The 18,080-nt window shown below is 25.2% G+C and overlaps 3 protein-coding genes across 4 annotated transcripts; 2 read left to right on the forward strand and 1 right to left on the reverse strand.

The window, feature by feature from the left end:
* Positions 1-14,577: 14,577 nt before the first annotated feature.
* Positions 14,578-15,277, forward strand: LOC105360172 (protein SREK1IP1). Of its 2 annotated transcripts, none has more exons than XM_011496989.1 (2): positions 14,578-14,601; positions 14,719-15,277. In XM_011496989.1, the coding sequence occupies exon 2, from the start codon at positions 14,739-14,741 to the stop codon at positions 15,243-15,245; it is 507 nt and encodes a 168-aa protein (XP_011495291.1). In that variant the 5' UTR covers positions 14,578-14,601; positions 14,719-14,738; the 3' UTR covers positions 15,246-15,277. The 2 variants fall into 2 exon arrangements, with proteins under 2 accessions (XP_011495291.1, XP_011495292.1); XM_011496990.1 differs by having other exon boundaries at positions 14,583-14,601; positions 14,724-15,277.
* A 137-nt stretch (positions 15,278-15,414) lies between these two features.
* On the reverse strand, positions 15,415-16,705 carry LOC105360173 (activating signal cointegrator 1). The gene has a single exon (XM_011496991.1). The coding sequence runs from the start codon at positions 16,665-16,667 to the stop codon at positions 15,450-15,452; it is 1,218 nt and encodes a 405-aa protein (XP_011495293.1). The 5' UTR covers positions 16,668-16,705; the 3' UTR covers positions 15,415-15,449.
* A 547-nt stretch (positions 16,706-17,252) lies between these two features.
* Positions 17,253-17,775, forward strand: LOC105360174 (ATP synthase subunit epsilon, mitochondrial). The gene is made up of 2 exons (XM_011496993.1): positions 17,253-17,398; positions 17,603-17,775. The coding sequence occupies exons 1-2, from the start codon at positions 17,370-17,372 to the stop codon at positions 17,739-17,741; spliced, it is 168 nt and encodes a 55-aa protein (XP_011495295.1). The 5' UTR covers positions 17,253-17,369; the 3' UTR covers positions 17,742-17,775.
* Positions 17,776-18,080: the final 305 nt, after the last annotated feature.

Genomic DNA, 18,080 nt, shown 5'->3' on the forward strand with positions numbered 1-18,080 from the left:
GCGCAAAATAAACGAGCCGACCGAGCATTTTTCAGCCAGGGTGGCGATGACGTCTCGGGCGGAAGGAGCGCGCGGCATAAACGAGGACGAAGAATGAGTGGGTGCGATATTCCGCGAAGCCCCGATAAATGTGACTTGAGCGGGCGCGAGGCGACCGATGCCGCGCTAAAAAATATTGACTCGCCACGGGGAAATGAAGTTGACCGATCGATGCCGCTACGAGAGCCGCGACTTGGCGAAAAATAAAGGAGGGAAAAAACTTCGCGGGGACTTGGGGCAGCGGAGGAGCGACCTAGCGCACTTACGGTACGCCGCTAATGTAATTGGACTGTAATTACTTAACAAGGGACGCCCGACTGAGTTTCATTACAATGCATCATTACGTGGTGAGACGAGGTGCGGGTGTTGTGCATAAAATGCTCGAGCCAAGGCTCTTTGTTGTCGGAACGGCTAGTGAGAATGAGGATTATCGTCGTTTTTTTTTTTTTGCGGCGACAGGCATTCAACGATTTTTCAGCGTAACCTTCTAATCGGTTGATATTATATGGATCGGCCGCTCTTGATGGACGTCGTAATAATTATCAAGACGCGCAACTTTATAGGAAAATGATATCGCAGTCCTCGCGTTATACTTCTCCGACAGTTTCCTCTCGCGGCAAATCTACCTTATCACTCCTAATTCTCGTTTTGATAATAATTTCGCTCTCGATATGAAAAGTGACAAAGGAATTTGTCGCTGGTGCGGGGAGGGGGAGGGGGGGAGGGGGGAGAAGAAGTAGGAGGAGGAATAGGGGCATCGAAGCCGGTTAAGTACAATGGCTTATCAAAGGATAAGGGAAAAATGCCGTTTTACCAATTTTTTTTTTCCTTTTTTTCCTTTTTTTTCGGTATTGCGAGAAATAGCAGCCCTGTGATTTTGAGAATAAACTTTTTCGTTACGTGGAATGACGAGCCAATAAAAATTAGAACGCTCGAACAAAATATTTCAAATATCGTACCTACAGAGCTGGAAGCATTCCTTCAATTCGAATTAATTTGATTGAAGAGTTTTGATTACACAGAACCGCAGAACTTTTTTTCACTTTAATGAAATATATTATTACCCAAGCCGATTGCTATATACTTTTCATTTATTTTTCTACAACTCTGTTATTAAACATTTCTGCTCATTGAAGTACAACAGCAATTTTAATAATGATATTTTAACAATTTAATTGAATGTACAACGGTAAAAAAAAACTGTTTTATAAATCAGAGTATGAAAGACGAATATGAATCTTATAATATTTTTACGAATTTAACTATCAGTTATAAAATAAAATGCCATCGGTTATACAACCATCAATTACACACAAGATCAAAAAAAGAAAAATTACGCTACTATAACTTATATGTGCATTACATATTTGACTGTCCTTCTAAATATATTTTTTTACAATTGTTTATGAATAAACATTGCATAAATAATATTAAAATATTAAGCGCTTATGTTAGAATTAATTTCAGATTATTGCAAGCTTATATTTAATAGTATAAGTCTATAAAAGCTTATGAAGATTTTTAACAAATACCTAACTACTGGTCTTAATGAAAATATAATTAAAATTTTCATTTTACATTAAAAAATAATATTTCTATTCTCTTGGAATATCTAATAAAAATTTATACTTTTCTACTTTTGAGTACTAAACACTCGTTACGGAAACGCAAAATTCTTAATAAAATGATGAAAATTTTGAAAAATATAAATATAGTAAACGAACTGCAATTTAATTTATCTTTTGTCTATAAAGTCAAATATTCGATAAAGAAGTGTCTGGGCGTGTGTATGCACAATACAAATTTCAATATCTTTGAATCTCTTTATTGCCAACGTAAATGTAACAAAGTTAGATGGAAATATAATGATATAACTTCTTCGTGAGTTTGAATCAAAATATGCGGTCTTGACACTTGCAACCTTCCTTTACACCCCAAATATGCGGTTACATCACTGACAAGACCATTAACTCTACATTAACCTTTTATAACTTAACTTGAAACTTTTAATTTATTTTATACGTATCGAACAATTTCCTTTAATTTTTATGCAACTATTAATTAAATTTAAATTTAATTAATTTTTTTTTTTTTTCATTTTAACAATAACCAATATTTCAGTTACATATATGTTTGCATAATATTCGGGATTATTTATTTTTCATTAGCTCATAAATTTCTATGCAATCGAGTATTAGTAAGTTGGCAAGCTAATGCGATTATTACTGGTACCCTTAATTAAAAAATATTGTTTAATAGACTTCCTTTGTGTTCAAAAACTATGAACATAATTAATTAAATTAGAATTTAAATTCGTAATATTGAATGTTCAATCAGTTATGGTTATTTTTAAACATTTATTATATTTTATTAGAACATTTTAGTAATTTTTTTTTATTTTTTTTTTTTTGTTTTTTTTTCATTAACTTCTATATTCCCCAATTTTAATAAAATACTTTTCTTTAAATTGCATTGAAATATTATTGAAAATTTTTATTCATATTGACACTGAATTTTCAAATAAAATGTTGTTTCAAATAAACTTTTATATGATGTCTCATCAAGCCACTTTACTATTATGAAATATTATTAATATTAATATGAATTGTTAATTTCTTATAAAGTTTTCTCTCCTTTACGTAATCTTATTTCTTCAAAGTATTCTTATAAAGTAACTCTTAATTAAAAAAATCTACTATCTAAAAAATGGTAAAATACTATTACGTTACAACACTATAAAATTAAAACATCTACTTTAGTATGTAAATGTTGATTATTTAATGAGAAACTAATAATATAAAAAAGTATGTGTATTAATGATTCAAATGTGCATAGCTAATTTTAAACAATCGGATATTATTAATGACTGAAACGTAAGTAAAATTAAACTAAATGTTTAAAAAATATTCTTCTTTATCCAGCAAAAGAAGACTTTCAATTTATCTAAAGTACTTTTACGATCGTTAACACTAAGTCTTAAAGCCTACTTGAATTTTCTTTTGTTCCCTACGTGCTCGTCTGCCGAAAATATTATAGTTGCTCCTGACGGCATAATATAATCATAGCAATTTTCATTTACTTACGCACTTCTACTTAGAACCCCTTTTTCTTACTGGCAAATCTTCTTATAAAAGTGAAGACGAAAATAAATGTACTACGGGTAATTGAAGTTTAAAAAAAAAATTGCAGACTTACAACAAACAGCCACGAAAATTACTGCATTGTTGATAAAATTTCATGATAGTGATATAATAACGATGATTATTATGATGAAAAATACTCAAATATATCCGTCCTTGCGTCCGTTAAAATAAAAGATTTATTGAATTTGAAAAATCGCCTATATGTCGATACCCTCATACATGTAGATGAAACAATATATGAAGAAATATAAAAGCTAACAACTTTTAAATTTATGAAAATACAATACGAGTGTATGCACAAAAGTCAGTCAGCTTTAACATATTTTACCAAAAAAACAAGAACATAAATACACTGTTGACCTTTTGACAAACACTTCAAACTATTTCTAGATGAATGATTTTCCATATATTTTGAAATTTATCGTAAATCCTTTATAACTTCTAATAATATATAGCTTTACGTAATATTAAAAAAAAAAACAAAACAAAACAAAACAAAACAAAACAAAACAAAAAAAAACAAGAATGAATAAAATGAAATATTAACTTCACGTTTAAATAATAAAAAATAGTAATTAAACATTTAAGTGATTTTATATTATTATAATGAAATGTATATGACTCGATATTACAAGCGAGCAATTCTCTACAATTAACTGTAAATTATATCTTAATATTTGCCAAATGAAATCGTTAACCTTTATATTTCATATAAGACATTTTCAATTTCAATTTCTTAATAATTCGCATGAAGAGTCGAGTCTACTCGAACCTCTTGAAAAATCAAATAATGTCTATAAAAATAAATTCAATCTCAGAAATCAAAAAATCACATAATATTGAATTTCATTGATTTAAAAATTTAACAAATTTTTATACGTAGTCTTTATACATATTTTGTTTTTAATCTTAACCGTGAATTTCGAAAGATGTTTCAACTTATATCGATATTGCAACTATGAAAATTATTAATTAATCTTAATTATAACATAAAATGAAGAAACATCTCGTCTTTCTTCGATTTATGGCTGCAATAAATATGAATGAAATAAACATGTAATTAGGAAATACGTTCGAGAACTCTTCTTTTGTTTCCATAAATTTTTTTTATCAATAACAACTTGAAACAAAGCTAATCCAACTTATAAAATAAGGCGATAAAAACAAAAATAGCAATAATATTTAATATAGCTATTCAAAGTTTAATATATATTCAACAATTTTCTTGAAGATAGTAAAAAAAAATAAATAAATAAATAAAGGCCATTAAAATGGGCCATGCCAAAGCCCAACTTGAATAAGCATAAACTTTCGTACTGAAAATACTGAACTTTTTGGCCATTACACTTGAAATAGTTGATGCAGTCTCTCCTTATACAAAATTTGAACTCCTCCGTATATGAACCAGTAAAAAATGAAAGAGAAATAGAATGAAAGAGAGATACATGTAGAAAGAAAGGGGGAATGGGGGAAAAAGTCGCAAGATGAAGGGAAAACGTAAAAGTCCCGGATGCAATCGTCGTGAGTGTTGCATTGTCGTGTCCAGTTTTAACGTTGATTAAATGGCAAACGCCACACCCTTTTTTTGGCTTTGCTTTCCACGTATGTTTGTAAAGTTACATGCACACACAGAACGTCGGTTTAACATCAGAAAGGCAAAAAGAGTCTTATTTCATCGCTGACTCGATTGCATTTCTTCTTTCTTACAGCTCAGACGTTGAAGTATAACCGAAAATGGACTGTATGGAATTTTATTCCTTTTTTGTTCTTTTTATTTCTAAAAGGTGCTTTTAATACACAGACGTCGAATACAACTTAACCTTTTAAAAGCGTCGATTTTCATCGCCATTTACAATAGACATATATGTTTTAACGTAATCTTGAATTCTCTTAATTTGGATGATTGTAAAATATCTATCATATTTCTAATATTTAATCATCTTTTTCGGCTAATGTTGCAATTAGATTACAATAGAAATTAAAATATTTAGAACGCTTAAATTATTCATTATTCCGGCACCAGATTTAAATATATTATAAATTATTATAATATATTATAATTTAATAATTCTACGGTGCTTATCTCATTAACTTAACGAATAAAATAAAAATTAAAGCATATAAGACTATAAGTAAACAAAATTCAATGGCAAATTTATTATAAAATCCTTGTAATGCATAATTCATGATATTCTTTTAATAGTATTTTAACTAATAATTACATGTAGAAAAATATGTCAATTATTTGTAACGATAATTTTTATATTCACATAATACGTCAACATACAATACATAATATATCGACATAATACAAATGAATTTGTGAAATTATTAAGCCTCTGTCATTTCAATGTGTCAAATTATTATTAATCAGTATCATATTTAAGTGGTACAAAGTCTACAAATTATCTTAGTTACCATTTATCTAAAAGTCAAACAATCCAATCCATTTTTATGGATAATTTCGCAAATTCTTTATCTGCCGTGAAACGTCATTTACATGCACCAATTCATTCTTTTGATTTTCAATATCAGACATATAATAAATTAACTGGCAAAAAACTGAAAAAGATTCATAGTCCCACACTCACACTACTGTGCCGTTTATAAATGTGACGAGCGGTTAAACAATAATGACAGTAACTCGTCCATTGTCATACTCAATACTCGATTATATCTCCAAATTCCCTCACTTTCTTCCTCCTACTCCTCGCACACAAGCATACACACACGCGCACGCACGCTCTCTCTCTCTCTCTCTCTCTCTCTCTATCTCTCTCTCTATCTATCTATCTATCTATCTATCTATCTATCTTTTTAATTCTGATGGGGTCATCTTCGTTGCCTTTAATTTGGCATCGCATTTTAATATATTTATATGTGTATCACGTTATATATGACCAAGAATACAGTGTTATGCAGAGAATTATAAGGAATCTTGTGAAACAACACGAATTGCAAGTTTTTTCTCAGGGGAAGTTCTTTGGGCGACTATAATTTTTAAATGTATATCAGTTCGAAACGAAGAGTGGAAAAAAGTAATACCACGACGCTGTCTAACAAAAACACAAAATTACACTCGTGCAAACACATAAACTGCCCCATACATTTCAATTATTTCAGTTCCAAATTTTATATTCTTTCATTAATTAAATGCATTATCGTCACATTAAATATTTCACAGTACAATGAAATTTTACATACAAATTAAATCAAATTTTTGTGTCCCAAACATGTTCGTTAAAGTTATCGAAATGTTTCGTTATATGAATCCATATAAAAATAATAAAATAATAATAAAATTCTAATAAATATGATTATGACCCTGATATAATTATTATTATTATTACTATTAATAACGAATAAATTAGTGTAAAATTCTACTTAATCTAGTATAAATCGTATAATACATAAATTAACTATGTTGATACATTTTTCGAATAACTGCAACAGATTTCCATGTAATTGATATTAAATATAGGTTATTTTTAACATTTTGCCATAAACAACCATGTAAAATTTAATGAGCACGAATAATTAATCACCTAAAAATTGAATAATCTTCAAATAATAAGTTATTATTAAATAATAAATCTATTTTTATTAATTAATAAACATATTTGTTTAGCAAATTAACATATATTGTACATACTAATTAAATTGATGCCGTATTTATTTCATAAACAAATCAATGAAAAATAATTAATTTTTAATAAGATTTATTATATATTTAATAAATACTCAGTTTATAAAATTATATTATATTTTATTCAAATTAATGACTTTATAATTATAAATTGAAAATATTTGCCAAATAAAACTTTGATATAAAAACATTAAGGGTATAATTTTTTCAATTACTATATGTTCATTTTATCGACTAAATATATAATGTGTACAAGTATTAATAAATTAAAGAACATAATATTTAAAATAATATATTTAATTAATTAGAAAAAAATTAACATTATAAAGTTAATATTAACCAACTTTTAATTATTTACAAGAGTAAGCCAATAATGCAAAAAAGTATAATTTCAAAAACGGAATCAAATGAAGAGAAAAATTGTCTGTAATATATATTATTACACATATTTAGAATTTTTCTAAATTAAACTACGAATTCAAATCAACATGCAAAATTTCTTGTTAAAAGATAACTATAATATACATGAAACAAAATATTATTGGAGTGAAGAAACATGATGATTATTGTGTACCCAATGCCTTCTGTTAAACTGTGATCTCTTCAAGTAATAATTATTAATATTTTAGATTATTATTTTAGTGAATAAAATATAGTGCAAGGTCTTATTAAAGAGAGAGGAAATGAGAGATTATAAAAAAGAAGAATTATTAGCAAGAAATCTCACATGTGCTCTATTTTTATTGTCATCAATTGTAGTCAAAAATTTTCTACCTGCATTAACTTTATATAGAAGTGAACTCTTGATCAATTATTATATACCTACGTACTACTTGTAACATTAAATATCTATGTACTACTTTTAGAAAGTATGAGCAGAAAATTTTATATCCAAAATTTCACAAAAAATGCAAAGTATTTTATTTGCGTATTATTCCAATATTCTTTTCGGTTTTTCCTCAAGCAATGCTTACTATTCGTTCAATATGATCGTGAAACATTGATTTACAAACAAAAAAGTACATTGAAACTTGATAAATTAGAATTATATTGAGGACATATAAATTAAGTTCATTTATTAATTATATTAAATAATCTACAACATGATGGATGGAATACTTTAAAAGTAATACCATAAAATGTAATAAATAGATTCTTCCGTTTTTATTTAATAATTTCATTTAATATTAATCATTTAATATTTAATCAGCACAAATACAAAATAAATGAATATAAAAATTGCTTTATTTGTCGTTAAAAAGAACTAAAGTATGTTTATTTATAAAGTAAAAAAAAATTAACATTATATTTAATAGATCATAGCATTGAATAAAATTATATTTACATTGAAAACTCAAGATCAATATTGAAGTTTAATGCTATATAATCGGAATAACTTTTTGAACTTTAAATTATTTTACTTTTGTTAATTATAAAGGAATGTCTTTTTAATATAAATTTTCATTACAAATAATCTTATAATTGTTGTTGAAACTCCAAAAAATAGAACAGATATATTAATGGATGAGGTATTAAATTCGTAAACAACGCTGATGAAAAATACAAAATAAATGAATAAATAAATCAATAACTACATAAATATGTGTATCAATGGGACCAGTATGCTAGAATTATATTATAAAAATAAAAAATAATTTAAATCATAGAGAATATTCAACTTTCTGTTAAATTCCGATTCGCCATCATTCCTATAATTATGAATAAATATTTGTTTATACATGCTGATAAAACAAACCGATTCAAACCTATCACACAGCATTTATGAATAACAATAACATATTAACTAATTAATGATTATGATGATTGTAAGTGTAACCACAGAGTAAGGCGATTATTGAATGTGATAATATTTTTCCTATTTATGAATTTTATATGTTAAGGGGACAGTTGAAATGAATATATTCTAATGCACTTAAATATATGTATACGCAAAGAATTAATTTTTAAGAATACAAAAGACTAAATTTTGTTTTCTCTTTTAAATGAGTTTTACTTATGTAATTTTAAATAAAAGTAAGATACTCAATTTTATCTTGCATTATGATATTTAAATAAAAATTTAATGTTCTATCAGTTTTCATGTATATTTTTCTCGCAATCGTACAACAGTGTAAAAGAATTTATATATAAAATATAATTATATTTTAATCTAAAAATACATTTAAAAAATAGTCGAAAGAACGTATATGATTCAATTTATTAAATTTATGTTAAGTTCTTACACAATTGTAATATTAATGCTATACTTTAATAATAATAATATCTATTTTATAAATGTAAAATACAAATGATTTCATTATTATATAAAAAGCAAAATATTCAATTTACGCAAACTGCCGTTTAAAAAATTTAACTCCACGTAATTGTAATATGTAATTAAAAAATCGTCGACTCTTTCGATATTATGAATATTCTTTGACATTTGTACTTACGATATGTTCAATTGAAAGTTGTATGAAATTCTTTCTTATTTTTGTAAGTAAATATATAAAAAGTGTAAACATTTAGTTCACTGATGATTAAAAGACTGTCCCCTTAATTTATGTTAAATAGAAAACATTTTAATATTATTTCAATGTAACCAATAAATATATTTATTGTACTTGTGTAAAATTTCTACATTATTAAAAGATTATATTTTCTGTTTTCACCGTCATAAGTAAACATAATTTCAGTAATATTTGATGTGTAAATCAAGAAAAGAAAAAAAAAAGAAAAAAAAAAGGAAGCGAATCATAAAAAGGATTGTTGTCGTTCTTTTATAAATTCTGTAATGTAAAGATTATTAATTAAATAAAGATTATATATTATTCATTAATGACGGATTGATTCTGTAATAAAAAAAAAATTAAAAAAAAACTAAAAGCTCATTATTATCCTATATAATTATTTGAATTTATAATAATTAAGGAAAATATAACAAATATTTAATCGTCAATCCATCACTGATGAAACTGTACATTGTAGAAAGTAGTTTTAGATAAGATTTTAGATGTAGAAACATAAATGTACCCTTTAGTATTTGCTGATTTTTTTTTATAATAAATACATAATTTGATTGATATTATTAAAAAAAAAAAAAAAAAACACAATATTTTGTTTATTACATAGGATTAAAAATCAAATTACGTAGACAATTATGTCTTGCACAATTTAAAAAAAACCATACTGCAAGAAACAGTTAATAAAATAAATTAGTTTTGTCATCTTTTACTCAAACAATACTAAGGGAAACATTTCATATACATTTGATAGTCCTAGTTCCTTAGAACATAGCGTAATAATTATAATGGATGTATTAGAAAATAAAATTTAAGAATATTATAAATAGAGTAAAAAAAAATAGAGTAGAAATTAATGCATACTTCTGTATAAATATATAACGATAAAAGAGAAAATAAAAAAAAAAAGAATGTGAAATTAAAATTTATGAAATGATAATATATAGAACGCAAAAAATAAGAACGCCAAGGTTATTAAAAATAGGTGAAAACTGGCAGGTATAATAAATTGAAAAAATATTTAAATATATAACTAAAAGAACGAATGTTTTATAGAATCAAACATGAGATGAAAAATTTTCTTATGTGTTCGAGTTTTTTCTAAGTCACGGATAAGAATTAAAGAAATGCCGAAACTTCGAGGACCACGAATTAACAATAATGAAACTGTTGTTTTTCTGAAACTGCAGGATTAAAAAAACTATGATACGAAAAACAGACTTGAAAGTGAAGCGTACATGCATTAAAAAAGAAATCTTTTCACATAAACTTACTTAATATAATAATATAGTTAATAAAAACTAGCTATGATACTATGATGATAAAAAATTTTCTATGTATTGATTCGTAAAATGACTATTTAACGCATAAGTGTAATACATAAATAAAAGAGGTATATATTAATTATAAATAAATAATTGAAGAAATTTATGTGAGCCAATAAATGAACTGAAATTGTTCCGTAGTGTGTTTCAATCAAACGTAAAAATATAAACTGCTAATGAACAAAAATACCTATAAAATGGTTCTAATTAAATTTTAACTACTAATAAATAATTAAATAACCAGTTCGACAATCTTTTTGCTGAAATAAAATTTCGATCGATAATTTATATGATTTAATGGGCTACTGTAACTGCTTTATGATATTGAAATTATATGTCGATAATTTACTTAAAATATTCATATTTTATGCGTACATTATTCATGTATTTTCATTACTTTTAATGAAATATCACAAAAAATAATGAAATATGGAAACAAACAACAACAAAATAAATAAATTAACTCGCCTCTTCGACAAACTTTGCAATATAAAAAGGAATAAGTAAATAATAAAGATGATTCGAATTACGGTAAAGCTATTCACTTTTATATATATGCCTATAAGAATAAAATGTATTATTTATGTAACATGTGTCGTGTAAATCTAGTCAGTGTAATGATATAAACGAATTAAGTGTAGTAAAAGATAATTAATTTAAAGTTAAATGCTCTTAAACAATTACAATGTGCAGAAAAAGAAAGCTAATTAAAGCATAATGATAAAAAAAAAGGTCAGGCTAAAAAGTTAACGAAGAACTCGTTAATTTAAATAAGAAATACATTCAAAATCTGAATAAAATAATAGTTGCAAAACAAATTTATTTTCGTGATAATAAATATATAAAAATCATTTTTTGCTTGATCTTTTTCGCGTGCGGGTCATGCAATAAATTAATAATCGACGTGCATAATTAAAAGAATTATCTATAGTTTGTAGCATAATGTAATAAATGTATATTTATATGTATATATATATATATATATATATATATATATATATATATATATATATATATATATATATATATATATATATATATATATGTATATACATATATATGTATAATTAATGTTTCGAATATTATACTATTATACAAAACCAAAAAGTACTCTACACTGCATACATATACATATAAACATATATATTTATGTGATTGTATTTATTTTATACTAAATGTATTTCTCATTGATGTATTTTTCGCGAAAGCAAGCAAATGATAAATAGATTTAACGAAGTCTTGAACGAGCAATTATGCCGGTATTATATGGTTTAGAATAAAATAAAAGAAAACTGGCAGATACAAACTTTCAAATATAATAAGAAAAGAAAGAAAGATTAATGAAATAATTGTCTTCAATGAAAATACGATAAAGAATGTGTATAGATTGTGAATTATCCGGGCTTAATATTGAGTTGAACGGATTAGAAAAGAAATGATGGAATACAATATGAAAACAAAAGATAATATTCGCGAATCTTATGTTCGCGAACGTAGGATGAGATGAGAAAAAAATATCCTGTCACCACATAGTGTATTTCGTTTTAGTGATTTATTTTTTATCGTGAACCACGGCATGTCGACATAGATTTTATAATGTTGTAATAAAAAACTTCTCTTTGTACACAACGTCTTCGACTCTTCTTTTGATATTTTCTTCCAGACATATTAAATCTTTTCAATATTAATTTTTTCATTTACCAAAAGATAATATCACCAACAACATCATATTGTGAATTTTTTTTCTATGCTTAATGATTACACGGAACTCAAATTGATCCCATTTCACAGTGCTAAAGATACGTAACACTAAACTTTTTCAATATTAATACTTGCCTTTTAATCAATATATTACACAAGCTAATTACATGGATATGATTAATTAATTAATTATATGTCCATTATATATCCCTTTAAAGTATGAATTCATAAATAAAATTTTAACGTATAAATTCTATTGCTTTATTACTAACATTCCCGTATTCTTGAAAATAACCAATCTCCTATGAATATAATTTTCATCAAGGAATTCAATTTGAGTCTCCAATAATGTCCTCGTATGTTATAGAAGTTAATATCAAACGATTTAAAAGCATATTAAAGGGCTAACTTGTCATGATACGCAACTAATTTATAATTCGCAATAAACTCGGTTGTCATTGTAGCTTTATAAAGTATAAAATACATTTCTTAATAATACGTCAATGTTATTTTAAAAAAAGAATACAAAGATTTCAAAATATTTGCCTATCTAAACAAGTAATTTTTAATATTTGTTAATTTGATATTAAAACGATTATTTTAATTTGTTAATTTAACGATAATTTTAATATGGTTAATTTGATATTAAAACGATTGATTACGCAACTAATTTATAATTCGCAATAAACTCGGTTGTCATTGTAGCTTTATAAAGTATAAAATACATTTCTTAATAATACGTCAATGTTATTTTAAAAAAAGAATACAAAGATTTCAAAATATTTGCCTATCTAAACAAGTAATTTTTAATATTTGTTAATTTGATATTAAAATCTAAAACAATATTGGGAAGTCGATTTTATCTTATATAATTTTAAAATATCTCGTATCATAGTTTACAAAACATTTATTTTAGATTTTTATCAGTTTTGCAGCCATACAAGATTGATTTAGCCAAGTATTAGCATACAGTTTTTAAATAAAATTTTTAATTAAATATTAAAACAACATAGATTTTATTCATAGATTTTATAGTTTATAAGATTTTTATAATTACAGATTTACCTTTGTAAAAATCGTGTAGATTTTTTTATAGATGTACAGCATAATGCTTTAAAAAAAAGCATGTTGCATTATTAATATTATTAGTAAATTTTAGAAATAGATAATAAAGTATAGCTTTCATCGATTATAATTAAAAAGTATATTTTTGAAATCTCTAAATGACATTTTTTCAGCTGCTCACTTCTGACGATTTCAACAAATAATAAGTGAAAATACTGCAGGTGAGCCATCTGAATTTACAAATTTTATTTAATTATTTATAAGATAAAATAAATGATAACTAAAGCATCATGTAACTCTTTTTTTAATTATATTTAAGATTTGAAAAATAGCTGAATATATATATATATATATATATATATATATATATATATATATCTTATATGCTTTTCTCTTTTAAAATACAAAATTGTAAAAATATCCAAAATGCTTCAGAAAATTTTTAATTATTACTTTAAAATGTTTCGTTTCGGCTCATGTTTAAAAAAGATATATATATATATGTAGTAAAATTTATAAGAATATACGAATAAAAATAATATCAAATAAAGAATTATTTATCAAATTAATCAGCGTTATTTTTTATAAAAGAATATTAATTACTTATGACATTATTTGTAATAATACAATCAATAGAGTGGAAAATCTCTATATTACATAAAGTCATTTTATATATCAGCTACAATATTTTAAAACTATTATGTTACTAAACACCAATATTTGAATTTTACAATTGAAATAAAATGTTAGACTCGTAAAAATTGAAAAATGTTACTATAAATAAAATGGAAATCTATTTTTTCAATTAAAAACAAAAATGTTTAAACTACCTTGATAAATAACAAATTTGAATTTTCTGTAAATGTTGATATAATCAACCGTCAATATCGAGATGTCAGTACTTTCGAGATATCACAGTCGAAAGTGCTCGATTTAGTAAATCGATATATAACGTTTTCAACGAGTAATTCGTTAATCTTACAGTTTATGGCTGTGAAATTTGCGTTCCTACTTTAGTATGTTTTAGTATATTAATTCAATCCAATTAATCTTAATTAGAGATTAATAATTGGAAATTTAATAAATTATGAGCTACAATCAATTCCTGTGATATATATATCTATTAGTAGTAATTATAATTGGCCATATTAATTTTCCAAGTAAGTTAAATTAAATTAAATATACGTTACATTAACGTACCATTGCAATATTTGACAGTGTAAACTAATATGGAGCTACTCTATGGAATTATAATTCATTAAATTGTATTAATTTAGTTTAGATTTTCTTACACAAAATGGATCCAGAATTTCTTTCAAGGCTTATTCCACAAAATAAAGATGTTCGTCCAGCTTGTAAAAAATGTGGCTACGCTGGTCATCTTACCTATCAGTGTCGAAACTTTATTAAAGTTGATCCTAATAAGGAAATAGTTTTAGATGTAAGTAGTACAAGTTCGGATAGCGATGAAAACTATATAACACCGTTGACCGAATTAAGAGAAAAGGAATTGAAACGAAAATTAAAAGATTCTAAGAAGCGAAAAAAGGAAAAAAGGAAAAAGAGGAAGAAAAAGCATCATAAGAAAGAGGAGTCGAGCGATAGTAGTGACTCGGAGAGCGAAAGTTCTTCATCGTCCTCATCGGATTCTGATTCTGAAGAAGATCATAAAAAGAAGCATAAAAAGAGAAAGAAAAAAATGAAAAACAAAAGGCATAAAAAGCATAAGAAACATTTTTCATCTGATAGCGACAGTGATACTGAAAGTGATCATAATTATCGTTCTTGTAAAAGAAAACGATAATGTATAAGATATATTTTTATTGTATAATTAAAAGTTTTAATCTAATTTTCTAAACATTTAATTTTCCAACTATTATTAATTGTATTCATTTAATATAAAATGATATTTACCATTAATAAAATAATTTTAACAAAATTTATATTTGTAATTTATCCATACTTTATTTGTTTTTACTTACATAACCGATTTAACGGTAACTTTAATTTATGCAACTTTTTTTGACATTTGCATAGACATCTTTTCCAAACAGTTCAATACAGCACCATGAATAACTTTATCTAATTTATATATTTTGTGCTTTCCTTGTATTGGATATTTTATAGGTAATTCAATAAAATTTTCAAATATAAATATATATGGACTAGATGTTTTCCTATCCGGATACAGTTCCATGTATTCTTCTTGAGATAATACATTGGTAACATTAACGCATCCAATTAAACATCCGACTGGATATGTTTTAGGAAAGTCAATTTTTTCATTATGTAAAGATTGGCACGCTTCCTCTTCAAATTTTATCTCCTCGACATCGATTTCTTTAGATGTTGAAGCGATCCATAGTCTACCTCTATGAGGTGTATACCATGTACGCTCTTCATACTTTTTAATTCCAGTAACGATTAATGAAGCATAAGGCTGATGAACACTTAAACATAATCCTGAGTCTAACATTTCTAAGTATTCTCTATCTTGTATACGATATAAATTAAAATTATTTTTTTTAACCGTTACACTTGAAGGTAACTTTGCAGTAGTAACATACGTAGCTCCTTCCAAAGACTGATACTCATTATAATGGAGCCCTTCTGGTTGAATATTAGATTCTCTCTTGTGCGGAACAGTCGTTAATCCCTCAAAATTCTTTAATAGAAAATCTTCTTGTGTCTGCTGGACCTTTCCTGTTAAATCAATTGATATTGGCTTTTGTAAACGTGATCTATGCTTTTGTTCATGAGCTTCATATGCTAACTTTTCCCATTGTTCTTGTTCACTTTTAGATAACCACTTGTTATTAGTTTGAAAATAATCACATTCATCGTCGATAACATTTGTTCGACTTGCACAATCTCTATCATATTCAAGTAACTTGTCTCTTAATTTGAGAGTTTTGCTAGAATTAATTTCAGAAATACTCTTATTTTCAATAGATCTCTTAGACTGATCATTTAATTCTTCTGTCAAATTTAAATGTAGCAGTGGTTCGTTATTATAACAAACAATATTTCCACAAAAGAAGCACGGCCCTGGTCCTTCGCTTAAACATACGATTCGTCCACAGTTAATACAATTATTTACAAGTGGATGGGTTGTAGCCTCACAATTACATGGATTTCTAATCTTCAAATCTGATAATGTAGATTTATTTTTCACATATTTTTTCGAACGATGACTTTTTGAACCACTTTTCTTTTTTTTCTCCATTTCTATCTTTCAAAATATTTGACAATATATTGCTGCAATAAAAATCATTTAATACTCATCAAATTTTAGATACAATAAAAGTATTGATTTGAATAAAGAGTAATTAAAACATCTATTATTCAGTTATTTATATTCAATTAACAATATACATGCTCGAAAAATTTTCTTAATCCTTTAGCTTTCTAGGTTACTTTATAACCAAATACTGTTAATTAATATTTTAATATTAGTTCATTATCGACATGTATGACAAGTAAAAATATACGAAATAATGTACATAAATATCTAATACTAATGTATTTCATCGCAGCTTCACATTTCAAAGAATTAAAATAAATTATACAAAGATAAAGTTATAAAGAATAACTAAAGAATTTTTAATAATTGTTAATTTATTATGTATTGTGTAGTAACATATTTACAGGATATTTAAAAATAAATTTCATTTGTATTGTGCACTAAATTTACTCTACAAATAACCAAATTCAATTTCAAATTTTCCCCATCTTCACAGTAGTCGATGAAATATTATGAGACCTATTGAGTCATTGCCAACGTTAGAATTTGAAAAGATGCAAATGCATAAGCCGGTGAAAGAGGTTGGCATACATGACTATACGTGTTAAAGATTGAATAAGCTCAAGTCCAGGAACATAACGTAACCTATTTTTTAAATAAATTCATAAATAATAAGCGGTAATAATGTTGAGGTGGAGGCAAGCAGGATTAAAGTAAATCATCTTTTAGTATTAATTAATTAAATTTTAAAAATCAATAAAACGATAAAACGATATGTCTCATTCAGTATTGTAAAAATTTTTATTTTAATGCCTATTATATAATAATTTAATTCTTACATTTTTATTGTTCTATTGAACTATATTACAGTGTTATTTTACATATTATTAAATAACAATGAGTTTCTATAATTTTAGTTACATCAATTATTCACAAATTTCTGCTAAACTTGTTCGACATGCTCTAAAAGCAGATTTGCAAGCCGATGCTGAGAAACGAGATCAAACTAATGTCAAATTTGTACAGTGGAAAGATGGAAAACCACTTAGTAAGTAGAAGTATTATATTAATTTAAATATCACATTATTAATAAGATTTATTAAAATATATATATAAATTTTTTTCTTTTTTTTTTTTTAACAAACAATCTATACATTATATAAATTATATATAACATCAAAAATTTAATCTTACAGCTCCGAAACAGTAGCTTAAACACAAAAAATGAGTTTGAGTAAGTCTATTACCAAAAGAGCATGTATTTGTATGATTTTTTATTAATTTATACTCAAAAGATTTTAATGCATAATTGTGTTTTATTAATTTTATATTAATTTTATATTAATATTATTTTTATTTATTTTTTCATTTTTATTATTTTTATTAATTTTATAT

The sequence above is a fragment of the Ceratosolen solmsi genome, unplaced genomic scaffold, assembly GCF_000503995.2.
Source record: "Ceratosolen solmsi marchali unplaced genomic scaffold, CerSol_1.0 scaffold13, whole genome shotgun sequence".
Lineage (NCBI taxonomy): Eukaryota > Metazoa > Arthropoda > Insecta > Hymenoptera > Agaonidae > Ceratosolen > Ceratosolen solmsi.

Bases quoted from the DNA above. Each gene is read 5' to 3' on its own strand.
- LOC105360172 (XM_011496989.1), top strand. From the start codon at position 14,739: ATGGATCCAGAATTTCTTTCAAGGCTTATTCCACAAAATAAAGATGTT.
- LOC105360173 (XM_011496991.1), bottom strand. From the start codon at position 16,667: ATGGAGAAAAAAAAGAAAAGTGGTTCAAAAAGTCATCGTTCGAAAAAA.
- LOC105360174 (XM_011496993.1), top strand. From the start codon at position 17,370: ATGTTGAGGTGGAGGCAAGCAGGATTAAA. The intron at 17,399-17,602 runs GTAAATCATCTT...CTATAATTTTAG, and splicing joins TGGAGGCAAGCAGGATTAAA to TTACATCAATTATTCACAAA.